Source organism: Poecilia latipinna, unplaced genomic scaffold, assembly GCF_001443285.1.
Source record: "Poecilia latipinna isolate Pla-1442-1.1 unplaced genomic scaffold, P_latipinna-1.0 Scaffold1009, whole genome shotgun sequence".
Lineage (NCBI taxonomy): Eukaryota > Metazoa > Chordata > Actinopteri > Cyprinodontiformes > Poeciliidae > Poecilia > Poecilia latipinna.
The window spans coordinates 281,273-299,150 of record NW_015113625.1 but is presented as its reverse complement, the minus strand read 5'-3'; the positions used below and the strand labels follow the sequence as shown (position 1 = coordinate 299,150).

Sequence of the window (17,878 nt, the reverse complement as noted above, 5' to 3'; positions counted from 1 at the left end):
TCAGTAAAGATGGCCGCCACAGCGCTCTGTTCATGTCAGTAAAGATGGCCGCCACAGCGCTCTCTTTATTACAGTAAAGATGGCTGCCTCTGCGTTCTGTTTACGTCAGTAAAGATGGCTGCCGCCATCTGTAGATGGATTTCAAGTTATTCAGAGCCGAAGGCGTCGTCACCAGATCAGAACCAGATGAAGGAAGCTGATACAAAGAAAAGCTCAGTTAATAGAAACTGAAAGGTTTGACTGTGGAAGCGAACCAGTTTAAATGATCTGTCCCAGTTCGACCTGCATTCACGGTGCAACATCCAGCTGGAAGGTGATTGGTGGCTAAAGAAGCCGAGTGGTACAAACTGGAAAATATGATTAAAAATAAACTGGGATATTTGGAAATTTGCTATTTGAGAAGTAGGTCATTAAAACATGAAACGTGTTGGAAATGGCTGGATGAATCAACCACTGACGGATGATTTCCATCGGGAAACCTGGACTGTGTGAAACACTTTAGCAGCTCGGAGGGAAGGAACACATTAAAGAATGCAGTGAACAGCTGGAGCACAGCTGGACAAACCCTCAGAATAATTAATCCTAATTCCTCCTCATTACGTGGCTGATGTCAGTCAGGTGCTGAAACAGAAACGGTTGATCTGCTGCAGATGAGTCGGATTCTCTCCTCCTTTCTGCAAAAACAGCAACAGTTCATGAAAAATACATCAGCCTGCAGGATGGCCGCTTTTTCTGCAGCGCCCCCAGGAACTCCAGTAACCTACAATCTGTTTATTTTCCTAATCGCATCATTATAAATAATGATTTAGCTTTGATTGGTAAATGCTGAACAGTGATTGAGCTGGAATGTTGTTTCTGTGACTAATAGAGGAAAAATCCAGAGTTTCCAGTTGTTTTTAGATGAAATCGCTCCATCTGACTGTTTGCGTTTGATATTGACTTCTGGACGTTTCTGGATAATTTCCTAGTTTCTCCACATAAATAAACGTCGGATCGGCGTCTGAACCCGGTAGGAGGCAGTGGGGGAGATCAAACGGCTTCATTAAATATGGAGGCTGAGCAGATCGCAGCTGAACGCGCTCAGAGACGGCGGTGCTATTGATTTCCATCAGCAGACGGGCTGAGTGTGTGTGTGTGTGTGTGTTTCCTTCTGTGCACCCTGAATATTTCAGGAGAACAGATTCTGATTGGTTGAGGCCGCCCGCAGGCTTTGATTGGTCCTGATTTTTGGGGTGCCAGTTGAAGCATAACTCCCTACATTGCAAAAACACAAAATATTACTATCTAGTAAGTATTTCTCTCTAGTTTCTGGTTCAAATGTCTTAATACACTTGAAATAAATCAAAACTAACTTGGAACTGATTTTTTAGCAATAAACAAGAGCTTGTTTCAAGCCAATAATTCCTTCATTTAGATAAAAACAGATAATTTCTCATATAAGTGAAATAATCTTCCAGTGGAATTAGTTGTTTTTATCAACCTTTTATATTAGCTAACACTGTCTCAACCCATTCCAGGAATAAAATGACAAAATCTAAAGACTTTCTCAGAAAATGATCAGTATGCTGTCCCACTAAGTTTTTCAGAATTTAGTTGAATATTAGAAAGTTATGATCTCTCCCAGTGAGCCCAGTATAAATCCTGTTTAAAAATTTAGAGTAATTTCAGCTTTAAGTGATGCATTTCAGTTTATCTGCTCCATAGATAATTTGACTAAGCTTCTATTTTTTCCTGACGCGTAATCAAATCAGTTTGGCTTTCTGCTCCATCGTTCAGTAGTTTAATGGAGAAGTTTATTGGTGGCATTTATCACTGGATCCAGATAAAACAGGAGCTTTAGTGGGTTTAACTGAGAGCTGGAGCTAAATAAAAAGCAGAATGTTCTTTAATCCTCTTTAAAGATGCAGCCAGACTGTTATTGCAACACATTTCTTCACTTTCTTTTTGCTTCTTACTCATGAGAATTTGCTCTAGTTCTCATTCTCATGTTTTTCCTATATAAGAAAACTGACTTATGCTTCCCAGAATGTGAGGAACCTCAAAGTGTTCACCTGCATCACTGGTTTAATTTATTATTCCTCACAGCAGAGCCAGAAAACCACAGAGTTAATTTGTGCACAGACTCAAGTTCCTGTTCTGCAGAAATGGCAAAACAATTATGCAGAAATGAGTATTTTCATTATGGAAACTCTTTTTAAAACATTATTTGGTTTGTAGAATCAAAATATAATCTGCTTTAATATTTACTTAAATATGTCTACGTTTTCAAACCAGTTTAGCGAAGTCTAAAGTTTTTATGCTTTAATTTGGAAGAAAGTTAAATGTAGAAAGGAAAAAACACTTGATTTCATGTTGGGGATCTCTGCTATCAGTATTTAACAAAATAATAGAAACAAACATGGGAACAGAAAAGTGGGCAGTTGTCTGACAGTGGTAGCTTAGGGACTTAACAAACCGGCACCCTACTGCAGGATTTAAAAGCGCTCTGAGCTCTAATCTGAACCAGTGGTATTCATAAAGAGTTTGTAATTTCTGCTCTGGTTCTGAGTAGCAATGCTAACTCAAAGTCTTTACTGTTTCATCTGCAGCTTCTCACAGCAACATGTTGTTTAGCCTTAAAGAGTCGTAGCTAATGCTACACCTGCTGGTGGTTGGTCTGATATTTTCCCGTCATTTGTTTCAGACGCATGGAAGCAATAGTTGCAGCTAAAGCTAAATGTCATGGGAAAATGTGAAGAAGTGTTTAGTGCAAACAGCTACTGATTTAATTCAATATGCTGACATCAGCAGATGTTTTGTGCTGATATTTGACGCATCAAAAGTGGGGAAAAATGCTATAAAAGTATTTTCTTGGCTGAGCCTGATCTCTGGCTGTCGACTCCCTGCTTGGTCTGTGGCTTGTATCACTAAAATACACACAGTAACTGCATTTAATCATATTTTACATTGAATCATATTTTCATTGAAGAAACTCCGGATAAAAATGGAAAAATAAGAATCCTGACAATATGGGCAGTTTTATGGGTTTTCAAACCTTGTTAATTAGAATTTATCATGACAATGATAATCAAAATCTTACTGTGATGAGAAATTTATCACAGTTTCCATCCAACTGACATGCAAATTTTAGGTGAACTTTGAAATGTTGGGGAACAAAATGAGAATCGGATGTTTCCACCTGCTGGTTTGAAGTGAATCCAGCATCGTTTTGTTTATTACAGCGTGGCTGTAATAAAATAATATGTTTGTGGTCCATCATTTTGACAGATGCAATCAAACATAAAAATATTTTGACCACCATTTTTTTAAAATTAAAGTGATGACATTCAATTGCATTTCATTTGGTTTAATTAATATTCAGCAAGATGAACAGAGAATTCGTCAAACAGATGAATAAATGTTATGAACATGAATTGTTCACCTGTTTGCACTAATTAAATATGATGATCTGGATCCATGTTCTACTGGACACTGGGATTACAAGCAGCACTTTAGCCAAAGGTTTGAAATTCAGGAACATTCCTCAAATTGAAGCCATCAGAAGTCTGTGAACTCTGAACAAAGCGTCCTGTCCTCATGTGCCAGAAGACACTCAGATGGGATTATTAGTGTTAATATTATTAACTGATTTAGTTTCCTCTGCAGTTTGTGAAAAGCTGGAAACGGCTGTGTGTGAATCGAAATCTGTCAAAATGACTGATGGCCTTCAGATTTTCTCTTCACTATTTAAAAAAAAATGGTCAAAGATGGAAAATGTTCTGTTAATGTCATGATCTCTCTAAAATCTAATAAATGCACCTCAAAGTTAAATCTGCTCCAGTCTGAGCGCCGTCTGAGTTTTATTTTATTTTCCTTTTGAATGGAAGCGGCTTCAATCGAAGACACCACAGGAGAATATCGATTATCTGGGATTTCTAAGTGAGGTCCGGCATTAAGCGGAAAGGCGGCTCTTGGACCGCCGCCCTGCACTCACTCCAATTCAATTAGGCTGCAAGCGCAGCACTTATGGTCAACTGCAGCTTTAAGTTGCCTGGAAATTGTGAGATGTTGCTAATGCTGTTAGCCAGCAGCGGTGACCCGTCAGAACCTGAAGCAGTCGTTTTGAAAACCCGACTGATGAGCAGCTCCTCGCTGTAAAGCCTCATGAATTAGCAGGTTGATGTGAGGATTCAACAGTTGTTTACCTTAAATAACAATCGAAGCAGAAATATTAAAACTTTAATGATCCGTTTCTCTGTCAGCCGACGTAAAGAAGAACTTTGTTTTTCATGGCTGCAGACATTTTCTCTGACCTTCATAATAAATCATGTTCCCTTCTAACTTCCTCTTCCTGCTGCTTCATTTAGACACAGATAACTCAGTCCGCTCACTTTGGGAGGGAAATTAAACTGTACGCACTCATAAGAATAAATCCTCTGTTCCATTTACTAAGCATAAATTTGGCTGCATTTTAATCATTTATCTGAACCTCTTAGGAACTTAGAGCTGCACTGATCAGAGTTTGTTTGTAAAACTGATCTGAGCGAATGGGACTGCTTTAATAATCAAATATATAGTAAAATAAATATTTTCTTTAAAAAGAGCATTTCTCTGCATCACTGGAAATCTAAAACCCAACGCAGGACTTAAAATTCACCGTTTAACAAGACAAATAGCATTTCACTACTTTCTTTTGTTTGTTTACATATTGTAAAATATAATGTAATATTTACAATTACAGTAATATTTACAATCAAGTTGATTACAGAGTCTAATTTATTGTGTTTTAATATAAAACTATACATCGTCAAAATAAGCAACATTTTCATTTAAAAATAATTTTTCCTGATAAATTATTTACTAAATAGACATATGAGCTCAATAACAGAAACTTTTAGTTTTTAATTTATTCAGGTTATTCAACCATCTGATTTTCTCTTTCAATAAAACCTTTGGAAATGTGGACGCTGATATTAGCATTAGCTGCTACGTGTTTCGCATTCAGATGCTATTTTAGGCTTGAATAGCTTCACTGATAGGCTAGCTTACTTTAGCACAACTTGAACACAACAACAGCCTTTTCCACTGAGATGGTTTTGAAACCGACTTTAACCCCCATCAGGCCGAGAGAAGCAGCTTCCATCGCTGCTGTTAGCGCATGTAGCTAGTGCATCAGATTTACAGGCGTACCAGAAACATACGAATAGAAAGGTTCCACTAGAAAGGTTATTTAAAAAACACAAAGAACAATAAATGCAATTGCATTAAAATTTTTTTAACAGGTGAAACTTTATTCTACTAATTAAAGCATTAAAGTCCCAGTTTGAGTCTTTAAACGTTTTCCCAGGTGGGGAGCGGGCCGCTCTGCTCTGCACCTGTTTGTCCTCAGGTGTTCATGTGCTTCATAAAAACCGCAGCAGCAGGTCAGACGGGTTTGGCAGAGATCAGTTTCCTGCTGCGTTATACCGAGTCAGCAGTAGTGAAAGTCAACATGAGTCACCTGAACAACATAGGTGTTGTTTTGGAAAGTGAATTATTTTTAACATCCAGCTTCCTGTGAAAAACGCTGCGTCAGCGCTTTCTGATTAAACGTTAGCTGTCGCTTCGCTAGAAGAGAGTGAAGTTTTCAGCAGCAGCTGGTTCTGGGGCTTGTTGACATGTTTTAGGTTGACAGTTCAGGTTTTCCCCCCGAAAACGCTCTAAACCCGGTGGTGGGCTGCTGGACGGCTGACATTTTTCAAGTTTAAAATGTTTAACATTGGCAGGAAATTTGAAAATATGATAATGTGTTATTGGAAGATTAATACCGGAAAAACAACTATAAAGTCTTAAAAAAGGCAAACATTAAAAACGAACAATAATAAATAAACAATGCTTAGCCTTGTGGGGGCACAAGTAAAGCCTGGTAGCCCGCCAGGCTGATAATCCACTGGGGGAAACCCTGCAGCGCTGTGGCGTTTAAATGCTTCCTGCTGGTGCTGAGTCACTGTTTTCCTGATGGACGTCTCTGTGTTGCTAACAGCTGCTCCCGTCTCTCTGCAGGGATCGACTATAAAACCACAACGATCCTCCTGGACGGCCGGAGGGTGAAGCTGGAGCTGTGGTGAGCGAACACCAACCGCTGCTGTTTGAAAACCTTACAGGAAAAGGAAAACGTTGGTCAACAAAAACTGATGCTGGCGCCAAAAGGATTCAGTTTCCATCATGGTTCTGGAGGAAATATTTTCCAGAGAGCCGTTTGGTCATTCAACAAGAAACTGAGATTAAATTTTTGGATTTGTTTATCACCGATGAGCTCTTTGGGTTTCCTGAGTTCAGGTGTCAACGTGTGAGGGCGGCCATCTTGTTTTACAGTTTCTATTTTGAATTCAGGTCAACTCTTTTATGAGAACGATTTTATGAGAACTCCAACACAAAAATAAGAAATTTTAATGAGGCATGTTGATCATCTTGTGACCTTACACTTTGTACGTGTTACAAATAATGCTTAAAAGAAAAAAATTCCTCTTTTAGTGTCAGCATCAAATTATCATCATTAGCAGAACTTTGAAGTGATTGAGAAAATAACTGCGTGAACTGCTCACGTCGGGTATTAATGATTCTACCTGAGCCTGTCGCAGCAAACAAATCAATTAATTGCATGAAAAATTAAAACAAACTCTATAATTTCTATATGCGAGATTTATTGTTTCTCTCTTTCTACCAAAAACTGGATGATAAAAGTCTTCAGTCTGGTGCTTTGGTTTGTTTTTGAAAGAATTCATTTTGTCGTTTATTTATTTTGTATATTTAAAACATCTTCCAGTTCCAGTGTTAGATATTTATTAGAATTTAAAGTTTATTGGATGAGTTCCTGTGTTATCGTGCTGATGTGTTTCCGCCTTGGCGTCGTGCTAACGCCCTGCGCTGCTCCACAGGGACACGTCGGGTCAGGGTCGGTTCTGCACCATCTTCCGCTCGTATTCCCGCGGCGCTCAGGTGAGAGCTAGCGCCTGCTAAGCTAACGTTTAGGGATCGTTTGACTCGTTCTGATTCTGGTGACTCCGTCTCTCCTCAGGGGATCCTGCTGGTGTATGACATCACCAACCGCTGGTCCTTCGACGGCATCGACCGCTGGATCAGGGAGATCGACGAGGTGAGAGACGCCACCAACAATCACCAAACAATCAATGTTTTTTCTGCTCATTTATGAAAATCCTCCAGCTGTGATTCCTGCTACAGAACAGGGCAATTTTTGTATTAGATTACTCACTTATTCTTTTTGCTTGATTGTTATGATCATTTATGCCCTAGTTAATAGCAAACACAGATCTCAGGTCGTGTTAGATATTTCTGTCTCTTTCTGTTGTAAAATGTTTATGCTGCATTAAACAAAATATTTGATGCATAGGAACCTGAAGGATGAGATTAGGATCAGGAAAAACTTGTGATATTTCCTGCTGCTTCGCTGCGAAGCTAAACGACGCAAACAGGGAATTCCAGCGTCTTGCTTTGTGTCCTTCCTGCTGACATGGAAACAAAGAGGATGTCTGCTGCATCGATGTGTGTGTGTGTGTGTGTGTGTGTGTGTGGTATTTTTGGTCTGTGGAATGTGGGCTCCAGCTCTGCTTTTCCTGCTCCACCTCGGCTCTCCTGGCTCTTCTGACACCTTTAATGGACGAAACAAAGCTGAAATATTTTAAAGTTTGTTCAAAATGCCTGATGGTTTAATTCTCTGCATGAAGTCTGAATTTAATCTTTTAAAAAGGTTCTGAGCCGTAGATCTGCTTTGCTTTTTATGGCCCTTTACACAGTTTGATGTCATCTAACTGCCTTTTTCCAGTAAATATTGACTAAATCTTGGCATTTCTGAGCCAGTTGTGGATTTAATGTACAAAATATAAAATGCCTCTTCTAGCAGGATCTTAATAAATCATAAAATAATTCGTTTTTGTGTTTTAATTGTGAATAAATGTTAAATATGATGAGACTGACCTTCAGTTTGGTTATGCAACCTGTCTGAATTATTCCTGAGTTTTCCTGATGTTCTGTGGATGTTGACGCCCCACCCTGCAGCTTTTACATGACTTTTCTGCTGCCGCTGATTTCAGATTAATGAGATTCTGCTGAGTTGAAATCATCTGGATCAGATGTTAAAGGAAAACATCTAAAACGTCTGAAGAAGTGAAACTTTCCTGTCGGCTGAGACAAAACTCCTGTTTTATTTTCCATAAATTAATTTTCTCCCAGTCATGTAGGGAATGAAGCAAAGCTTTCACGATCCGGATCATTCAGTCAGAGGTGATTATAGACATCAGGAGTAAGGCTCATCACCCAGAGCCACTCCACCAGGGGGCGTCGTTCTCTCTCTGTTCGCCAAACCCTGTGTTTATGCAAAATTCACTTTTGCACATTTTTATTCTTCCATTTGGATCTCAACTCTCAAAAACAGACGTGTTTTAAAAAAACATAAGTTTAATGTTTTTTTGGGGTCTGGAAAATGAGCCGTTTCAAAAACCTCCCAATTGTTACCTAGCAACCCAAGCGGTGCTCCAGCACATTTGGTCAGCTGGTTTTACTGCTGTACAATGGCTGCTGGAAAAGGAGTGTTTTGTTGTTGACTTACCATCCAGAAAGCACTTGCTGCATTCATGTTGATTGTGCAGGAGGCTCCACTTCTGCTTTTCAGAAATGTATGGTTTTATAATTGTGCATTTGTTTGCAAACATTTTCATGTGTGTGAGTAAATGTTGAGTTGGGGGCGTGGCTTAGCAGCAGCTTATTTGGATTTAAAGTGACAGAGCCCTAAAATAGCTGAAATGCAAAAAATCGAGCCGAATAAAATCTCATTATCAAGGAATGATTTTGTGCAAAAAATGTTTTGTAGGTATAGAGCATAGCTCTATCCTAACCTGTTCAACACAGCATCTTTTGTCACCATTGAAGGGATATTTCACTTTTTCAAAAAGTTTTTAGACTTATTCTCCATTTAATTCTGATTCTTTGTTTTCTATATACACAAAGAAACATTTTCCATCATTTATTTTGACTCCTTAGATTGAGAGAACCTATTGATTCTCTGCTGGTTCCAGATTCCTTGAAATAGTTTGGCAGAAAGATGTTAGATGATTGAAACCTTCAAAGTAAATCCAGAGTCTTGTGTTTCAGTCAGGCACAGACCTGCAGCTTGTTGAGTCAATACCAAACCGGCTGTGTTTTGTTCCCAGCATGCACCGGGCGTGCCGCGGATCCTGGTCGGGAACCGGCTGCACCTGGCCTTCAAGCGGCAGGTTCCCACGGAGCAGGCCCGGGCCTACGCCGAGAAGAACGGCATGACCTTCTTCGAGGTCAGCCCGCTCTGCAACTTCAACGTGATCGAGTCCTTCACGGAGCTGTCGCGCATCGTCCTGATGCGGCACGGCATGGAGAAGTTCTGGAGGCCCAACAGAGGTGAGTGGGCCGAGGGGGGGCGTTGTTTACCGGCTCAGGGTCCAGCCGTGCAGCTAAACCTTTAATCAGTTCAGAGTTTTTAAAATCTGATGTCTTTTTTTTTCTGCGTGGTCGTTCATGCTGCTAATGACTTCTGTGTGAACAGTTTACGACTCCACAGCCTCGCTCTGAGTACAGCAGTAAAAATGGCTGTATTATTATTATTATTATTATTATTATAACTGAAAATGGTTTCAAAATGTTATTGTTTATTCCAATAATTTCTGGAGCATTTTATTGTTAAAGTGACAGGTTCATTTATTCTGCTGCTGTGTGAACGAAGCTGCAGTTTGGCTGCTTTTTTCAGCGATCCGGTCCTGTGGTTCTGACCCGTTCTGACCCGTCTCCCTCCCTCAGTGTTCAGCCTGCAGGACCTGTGCTGCAGAGCCATCGTGTCGTGCACGCCCGTCCACCTCATCGACAAGCTGCCGCTGCCCGTCGCCATCAAGTCCCACCTCAAGTCGTTCTCCATGGCCAACGGCATGAACGCCGTCATGATGCACGGACGCTCGTACTCGCTGGCCAACCCGGCCGGCGGCTCCAAGGCCAACAGTCTGAAGCGCTCCAAACCCGTCCGCCCGCCGCAGAGCCCGCCGCAGAACTGCACCCGCAGCAACTGCAAGATCTCCTAGGAGACGGGCGGAGCGACGTTTCACCGCGGGGCGGAGAGCCGGACTGCAGAGGCGTCACTACATGTACCGAACCTCACCGCTCTCCTCCCGATAAGCTAACCAACGTTTCACACTACAGAACCACAGCTGACTCCGGTCCAGGCTCGCTTTGGTGCCTTGATCCATGTTTTATCACTAACACAGTCCAGTTCCACTTCCACTGGCTCCCAGATTCGGGTTTTACGTTATGGTTTTTATTTCGCGGTTAATCGGAGCGTTTTGAGTTCTGATTGGACGGGAATTTAACTGGGTCGGACGGTTCTGTTTACTTCAGGTTCATCTCCCCTCTTGTCTCCCTCGTTTAGACCTGATCAGATTCAGTATTTTGTTAGAAATACCTCAGATGAGCTCTGGGTCGATGTTTGGGAACATCGGGGAAGCTGGACGGGTTCAGACAGAACCGGGCCTTAATGAGGGAAAACTCTGACCCGTTTTTAAAGTTTTTAGGTTTGTTTTTGCCTTCTTCTGCTTCACTTTGAATCTGAACGGCTAAATTTCAGATTTGATCGGTTTCTTTTGTAGTTTCAGTGATGAAGAAAAAACATTTATTTAAGTCAAATGAAGCCAAAACAGTCAGTTTCACTATTTTCCCGTCCAGAATGAAAATTTAAAAATATTTTCACTTCCAGACTTTAAGTTTAGATCCTGATGTCTCCTTCCTTCCTTCCTTCCTTCCTTCCTTCCTTCCTTCCTTCCTTCCTTCCTTCCTTCCTTCCTTCCTCCCTGCGCTGCATTCAGGTGCTGCAGGACGTTTCACTCTCTGTTCACTGCAAAAACACAAAATCTTACAAATAATTTTTGCTCTAGTTTCTGTATTGTCAGTTTTGTCTCATTTCAAGTATATTAACTTCCAGGTAATTTTTCTGAAACATATATGAGAGTTTAAGTCAATAATTTCTTAATGATTTTACTATTTCCACTCAGATTATTTCATTTATAAAAATGTTCATGTCATAAATGAAATAATCTGCCTGTGGAACTAGTTCTCTGTTAACCACATTAAATAATCATTGACTTAAATAATCTCTCCTATATCTTGAGGAAAATGACCCGTTGGTTAGTTTCCTTATTTTAAGTCTACTCAGATGTTTGCAGTAGAAACTGGAGGAAAACTTGGTAGGATTTTGTTTTTGCAGTGCGCTCGTGCTTAAATGAGTTGGAACATGTGAGTTTTTCCGAGCCGCTGCTTTTCATCTGATCGGATCTCCCGGGGGATCCATCGCTGTTGTCTTCTTCTTCTTCTTCTTCCTCCCTGTGATCCGCATCGCCGCCTCCGCCTGCCGTCCCATGATGCCTTGCTGTTAATAATAGATGCTCTGCAGGGCTTCATCTCGTCTCTCCTCTTTTCCTGCTGCCACTTTATTTTCTCTTTATTCCACGTTTTCATGCTGGTTCTCATCAATAAGTCCTGCTTCTTCTGACCCGGTTCTGCTTGTTCCAGAGATGCAGACACTAATCGTCCCGGTCCGGTTCTGGTTCTGGCTCGTTGTTTGTTTTGATTCTGTAAAAATAGATCCAGGAATTGTCCTGTTTTACAGAAAAGCTGCTGTTCCAGTTCCTCTGAGTGTTTTCCAGACAGATCTCACTACGACCCGTTCTGTGACCCGCCGACCCGTTCTGCTGCTGTTCGCTCACCTGAGTGACGTTTCCCTCTTCAAATTGGTGTCAAACATTTGTGCTGCAAAAAATTAAGTTTGTTCTGCTTTTGCTTTGAATATGTTAAAGTTTAAAGGTCAACCTTTAAATCTAACAAACTGGTGTCAAACCTTTGTGCTGCGTTGGCGCACCATTTAAAGACATTAATAAATGTTTCCAGAGGTCATGAAAGGTCAAATATTTGTTCTGCAAAAGTTTTGTTTGTGCTGCTATCATTTTAAAGATAGTGATGATTTTTGTTTGCTGCACAAATGTAACGGAGTTGATTGACACCAAATTAGATTTTGGGGGCTGGTTGCCCTTTTGACCTTCAAAATTTCATTCATATCTTCAAAACAAAAGCAGCATAAACAACTTTTTTGCAGCACAAACAAAGCACCAAATTTGTTTGAAGAAGGTGGGGTGGGGTGCTGGTTGACCTTTCTTGACTTCTAGAAACTTTTAAAAAATATCTTTAAAACAATAACAGCACAAACAAATATTTTTGCTGCACAAACACTCCTGTTCATTCATGACTCGCTGAAGCTGCTGAGCTGAAACACGAGGACGTCTGTGACGATGATGATGATGATGATGATGATGATGTTTTTAAATTATTGATTGTACAGTTCAAGACAACGTGTATGAAAAGACTTTTTCACAATAAAACTGTTGAATGTCTGAGTTTAATTTTCAACATTTCTGTTTATTCTGCGCTGTAATGAGTTTATGGGAGAATGCTGCCACCTGCTGGACGCGACAGGAATGAAAAAGATTTCTGCTGAACTTTCCCTTAAAACTACTTGTTCTGGTGTTTAAATAACACAATTAAACAGATTGGTATGTTTCACGTTTTTTTTTTTTTTTACAGTAATAGTCATAGCTGTGGAAAGTTGAGTGGGGGGAAAACGGCTGTGATGCAAAATCAACTCATATTTATTCTGTTTCCTACATCCTTTTCTTGCTTGCTCTCTTCTTTTTGTGTAACCGTGGCAACAAGGTGTTCTTAATACTATGATTAGCATCTCAGAAGCTCAAATAATACCTGAACTTTCATTTCAGGTTTGGTTCATTCATAAAACAGGACAGGTCTGAACAATCAGGTCTAAAGAGATGATCGTTAAGGCTGACAGGACAAGGTCAGAAAAGCCTCTGCACATCCCACACATCCTGGACACAAACCCAGCTCTTGCTTTGGTTGCACAAGGTCCAGATGATCCCTGGGAGCCTCATAACACTGCAGAACTCCTACAGGAGTCTGTAGTTTATAGCAATGATTTTAGAAACTAAGGTGTTGCTCTTTTAGATTAATTTATATGGAGATCGAATCTATGGGCCACTTAAAATACTAAACAATTAAACGTTTCACTGTATTTTTTATTCTATTTTTATTTTTAATTAATTTGTGCTGCCCCAAGATTAAAATTTATAAATTTTGTCTCCTCAACCTTTGATAAAGTTCCTGCAGTTCCCTCTCCGGTCCGCCAGGTGGCAGCACCGGCCTTAAGGATTCGAAAGAACAAGACCCTAGTCTGCAGTTTAATGTCGGGTTTCGGTTTTAACACCAAGAAAATTCTTCCCCAGCTGCAATTTTTCCCATATTAAAGTGTCTCCGCCCGCATCATGTCCAGCATCCAGCTGCTCCGGGTCCTGGTGAACGAGCGGCTCTCCGCGGCCGCAGATGAGATCTTTGAGGCGGTGAAGAAAACCATTTCAGACTATGAGGAGGAGCTGCTGCTCTCCAAGCAGGAGCTCCACCGGCAGCGGAGGATGCTCCAGGTGGTGGCCGAGCCTCCAGGCAGTCCAGGTGGACACTCAGGTGCGTGAGCTCTCGGCGGGGATTTAAACACGGGCCTCCGGATGGAGCTGCGGCTCCGTCTAATTCCCGGATCTCAAGCAGCTAGAGGCCCGTTATCGATTTTTGTTTGACTAAATTTAGACAATAGAATCAGATTTTTGTCCAGTTTCCCTTCTTTTTAATTTCTACTAAAATGATGATAATATTTTCCCCAAATTTGACGCCAAAGCTCATTAACAGACTTTACTCGTTTTTTCTTTACTTTTATGTAACCACTGTCCCAAACTCCATTTACAAACCGTTATTTTATTTTTTTGATAATTGCTTAGAACAGAAGTCTAAAGTTTTTAAAAAGTATAATTTACTTTAACATTCTACGTCTGTTTTTAATCACGGTGCATTTTTATTTATTTTTTTAAAGAAATGAACAACTTTCTGCAGATGTTCAGGAAATTAAAATGATAACTAATTAAAACTCCCCGATAATTTGCAGGTGTTTTAACAGTTGAGCAAAGTCACTTTTTAAAATAAAACTTATGAAAAAAGGAGAACTTGCTGTAAAGTCTGCAGATTTGTTCGTTACTTTTGTCTTGGATTTCACTTGAAAGCAACTGTAAAGACGTCATGTTAATAACATGATGTTATTAACTGTGCCGTTAATAACATGAGTTAATAACATGATGTTAACTTCAGACAGCTTGCAGACTTATGGCAAAACATGAATATTGATTATTTTTGTGGTTAAAAGGATGCGTTTTCTAATGATGTGAAGCAGCTAGGCCTGTCTCAATAAGCAATAAATCAATTAATCGCATGATAAATTAAAATGAGCTCAGTCATTTCTATTTGCATGATTTATCATTTTAGTCTTCTATTTCTTCCAAAAACTGGATTATAAAAGTCTTCAGTCTGGTGTTTGGTGTCAACCAACCCTTTTTGAAAACAGAGACTCCATTAGTCATTTTATTTGTTTTATTCATTTTGAAATGTCTTCCAGTTCCAGTGTTAAATGTTCATTTGAACTCAAAGTTCATTAGTCATACCATTACCATTATATTTCTTGAAAACGGTCTCAAAACAACAATATTATCTTTTATCGCAATAACTTTTGGGAAAATGTATCGTCCAGCAAAATGTATTATTGTGACAGTCTGAGAAACAACTTTTATTGTTAAATTTGGTTTTATGTATTTCCCTGCAGAGGAACCCCAGTTGACGCTGTGCGTCTGGGACGAGGACTTCACCTCTGACCATCAGCAGAAAGAAGAGCCCAACGAGCTGGAATGGAGCTTGGACACAAACCGCGATCCCTCCAGCCTCGGTGGGCGGAGCCAGGAGCTGGAGGACAGCAGCATCATCAAGGTCAATTTCATGCCTCCCTTTGTCAGAAACGTCAGCAGTTCAACAGAGTTCAGCGAGGCGATGGTTAAAGAGGAAGAGGAGGAGCCTCTCCCGAGCACGTCGACGCAGCCGGACGCCGCCGACGGCGCCTCAACGAGCTGCTCTGATGCTGACAGTGAGGAAGAATGGAGGGCCAACTCCCAATCTAAAGGCAAACGTAGCATTAAGAAGAAGAAGAAAAAGAAAAGGGTAGCAATGCTGAAGATTAAGCTTCCTCGTCTCCCAGTGGCTCCTAAACTCAACCCGACCAAAAAGAACAAGACTCAGATCTGCTGCAAAGTCTGTGGCCGAGCCTTCCTGCTCGCTGTGTCGCTGGTCAACCACATGGAGGCGCATTCCAAGGATCTCTGCGGTGTGTGCGGCGAGCGCTTCGACAGCGAGGAGTTCTTCGATGCCCACCTGAAGACGCACGTGAAGGCGGAGAGCTGCAAAGTCTGTGGGAAGTGCTTCTCTAGCTCCAGCGGCTTGGAGGTCCACATGAGAATCCACACGGGAGAGAAACCGTTTGTCTGCAGCGAGTGCGGGAAGCGCTTCACCACGCGGGCCAACATGCTGCGCCACAGCCGGATCCACACTGGGGAGAAACCATACACCTGCACAGTGTGCGGCCGCAGCTTCAATGACTACACAACCCTGAAGCGCCACCTGTTCGTCCACTCCGTGAAGAACAGCAGCCTCGGTGAGTCTTCGCCGGAAAACGGCAGCAGGAGGAGTCCACCGGCAAGGAAACCACGGATGGCGTGTAAGGTCTGCGGCTTGACGTTCCACTCTGTGCTCTCCCTGCTGAATCACAGCAAGCGGCACGAGACGGAGCTCTGTTGCGTGTGCGGGAATCATTTCGACTCCCCAGAGAGCTTGGCGGATCACCTGGACTCCCACAAGAACGGGAAGGTGTGCGAGGTGTGCGGGAAGTGTTTCGACTCGCAGGGCCACCTGGAGATCCACATGAGGATCCACACCGGGGAGAAGCCGTTCCCCTGCGCTGAGTGCGGGAAATCCTTCACCACCCGGCCTCACCTGGTGCGTCACAGCCGGATCCACACCGGTGAGAAACCCTACACTTGCAACTTCTGCAGCAAAAGCTTCAACGACTACACCACCCACAAGCGCCACCTGCTGATCCACATCAAAGACTGCAACCCAGGAAGCCCGACTGCGACACAGAGCGAAGAGACTGACTCGTCTCCACCACCAAAACGCCCACAGATGGCGTGTAAGGACTGCGGAGCAACCTTCCGCTCCATCGTCTCTCTGGTGAATCACGCTAAGACCCACACCTCAGAGCTCTGCGGCGTCTGCGGGAACCAGTTCGACTCCAAGGAGAACCTGAAGCTCCATCTTAAGACCCATCTCAGTAAGCGGGTGTGTGACGTCTGTGGGAAGTGCTACGACTCACAAGGCCACCTGAAGGTGCACTTGAGGGTCCACACGGGGGAGAAGCCGTTCAGCTGCAGCTACTGTGGGAAGTCTTTCAACTTCCGGCAGAACATGCTGCGGCACGCCCGGGGCCACTCAGGGGAGAAACCACATGTCTGCACGGTGTGCGGCCGCGGCTTCAGCGACCGCAGCTTCCTGACGCAGCACCGCAACACGCACACCGGGGAGAAACGCCACCGCTGCCAGGTGTGCGGGAAGACCTTCAACCGGAAGACCTACGTCCGGCTCCACATGATGAAGATCCACACTTCGGAGAAGTCCCGGAAAAAGCTGGAAGATTGAGCCAGAACTGCTAATCCAGCGGAGAAGTTTAGTAATTTTTAGGAATAATTGGTGTTTGTGCATTTCTGAACGTAGATTAATAACTGTGACAACTTTTATTCGTGAATGATTTTGTTTCTTTTAAAATCAGGCAAAGACTCAGTGTCACCCTCTAGTGGTTTAAAATTAGACAACATGGGGGGGAAAATCCAAAGATGTAAAAGACTTCCATAAAACGGACCTGATTCTGATCTAGAGACCCCAGTGAGCTTCCTTGTTAGGGTGGCCCGGTTCTGATCCTTCATATCTAGAGCTGCTGCTTCTCTGCATCAATAAGATTCAGTTTAAATCGTTTCAGGAGGCCTCTTCCAGTCGGATCGAACCGGACCATAAACTCCTCCTGGATTGGAATCCCGTGAAGTGAGAAATTTTAGATGAAGATATTAAGACTAAAAAATGTTATTTTTCTTTCTCGGCCTTAATTTGGATCATGATATTTTTTGTTTCCTCTTAAAATGCATCCAATTTTAAAATAATCTTTTTGTATTCCAGACTCCTGAAATAAAAAGAATTTGAATAAAATATGATGTAATTTGGTGATTCGTAAAGGAAACGGATTAAGCAGCTAAAGCATGTTGAGACCAGAACCAGGACTTGGTTCTGAAGTCTGAGCGGTGCTGAAAACACTTTCTGACAAGGTTCTTGTTCCATTAATGCTGTGAGTTTTAGTTCTCCCAAGGTCCAAAAACAGCTTTTTGTTCAGCTGCACATCTGTACTTTGACTAGGCCATTACAACAGATCAATTCTGTTCTTTTTCAGCCATTCTGTTGTAGATTAGGTGTTGTGTTTTGGATCAACTTTCCTTTGGTTATTGAATCTAATGATTTTGACCTGGAGGTCAAATCAGCCCAGTGATGTCTCCCTCCAGGCCTCTCCAGGTTTTAGACGTGTCCCTGAGGCCTCAGCTGATTCAAATGACTGAAGAGCTGAGGCTAAAGACCAATTAAGTAATTCAAGTGTGCGGAATGGGAAACATGTCTAAGCAGCCTAAAGCACCAGAGAGTTTTTGCTGTCAGTAGCATGTTGATCATCAGTTACACAAGCTAGCTAGTATGCTAACAGCTCTGCGTATGCTAAATCAGCTTAAATTAGTTAAAAATGAGCATGTTGACTGACTTTCTCCATTCAGTGCATTAAGGTTAGCTTTCATATCAAAACTAGCTAAAA

At 41.9% G+C, this 17,878-nt stretch overlaps 2 protein-coding genes across 2 annotated transcripts in view; both read left to right on the top strand.

Moving 5' to 3' along the window:
• The window catches only part of LOC106958717 (RAB40c, member RAS oncogene family), a 17,769-nt gene extending 5,332 nt beyond the window's left edge, over positions 1-12,437 (top strand). The window contains exons 2-6 of the mRNA XM_015050765.1: positions 6,022-6,082; positions 6,897-6,957; positions 7,037-7,114; positions 9,186-9,408; positions 9,805-12,437. Of these exons, the coding sequence (XP_014906251.1) occupies positions 6,022-6,082; positions 6,897-6,957; positions 7,037-7,114; positions 9,186-9,408; positions 9,805-10,079 (698 nt within the window). The 3' untranslated portion in view covers positions 10,080-12,437. The remainder of the gene's footprint in view (positions 1-6,021; positions 6,083-6,896; positions 6,958-7,036; positions 7,115-9,185; positions 9,409-9,804) is intronic.
• A 798-nt stretch (positions 12,438-13,235) lies between these two features.
• On the top strand, positions 13,236-16,858 carry LOC106958716 (oocyte zinc finger protein XlCOF6-like). The gene is made up of 2 exons (XM_015050764.1): positions 13,236-13,572; positions 14,753-16,858. Exons 1-2 carry the CDS (start codon positions 13,377-13,379, stop codon positions 16,669-16,671), a joined length of 2,115 nt encoding a protein of 704 aa, XP_014906250.1. The 5' UTR covers positions 13,236-13,376; the 3' UTR covers positions 16,672-16,858.
• Positions 16,859-17,878: the final 1,020 nt, after the last annotated feature.

Bases quoted from the DNA above. Each gene is read 5' to 3' on its own strand.
- LOC106958716 (XM_015050764.1), top strand. From the start codon at position 13,377: ATGTCCAGCATCCAGCTGCTCCGGGTCCTGGTGAACGAGCGGCTCTCC. The intron at 13,573-14,752 runs GTGCGTGAGCTC...ATTTCCCTGCAG, and splicing joins CAGTCCAGGTGGACACTCAG to AGGAACCCCAGTTGACGCTG.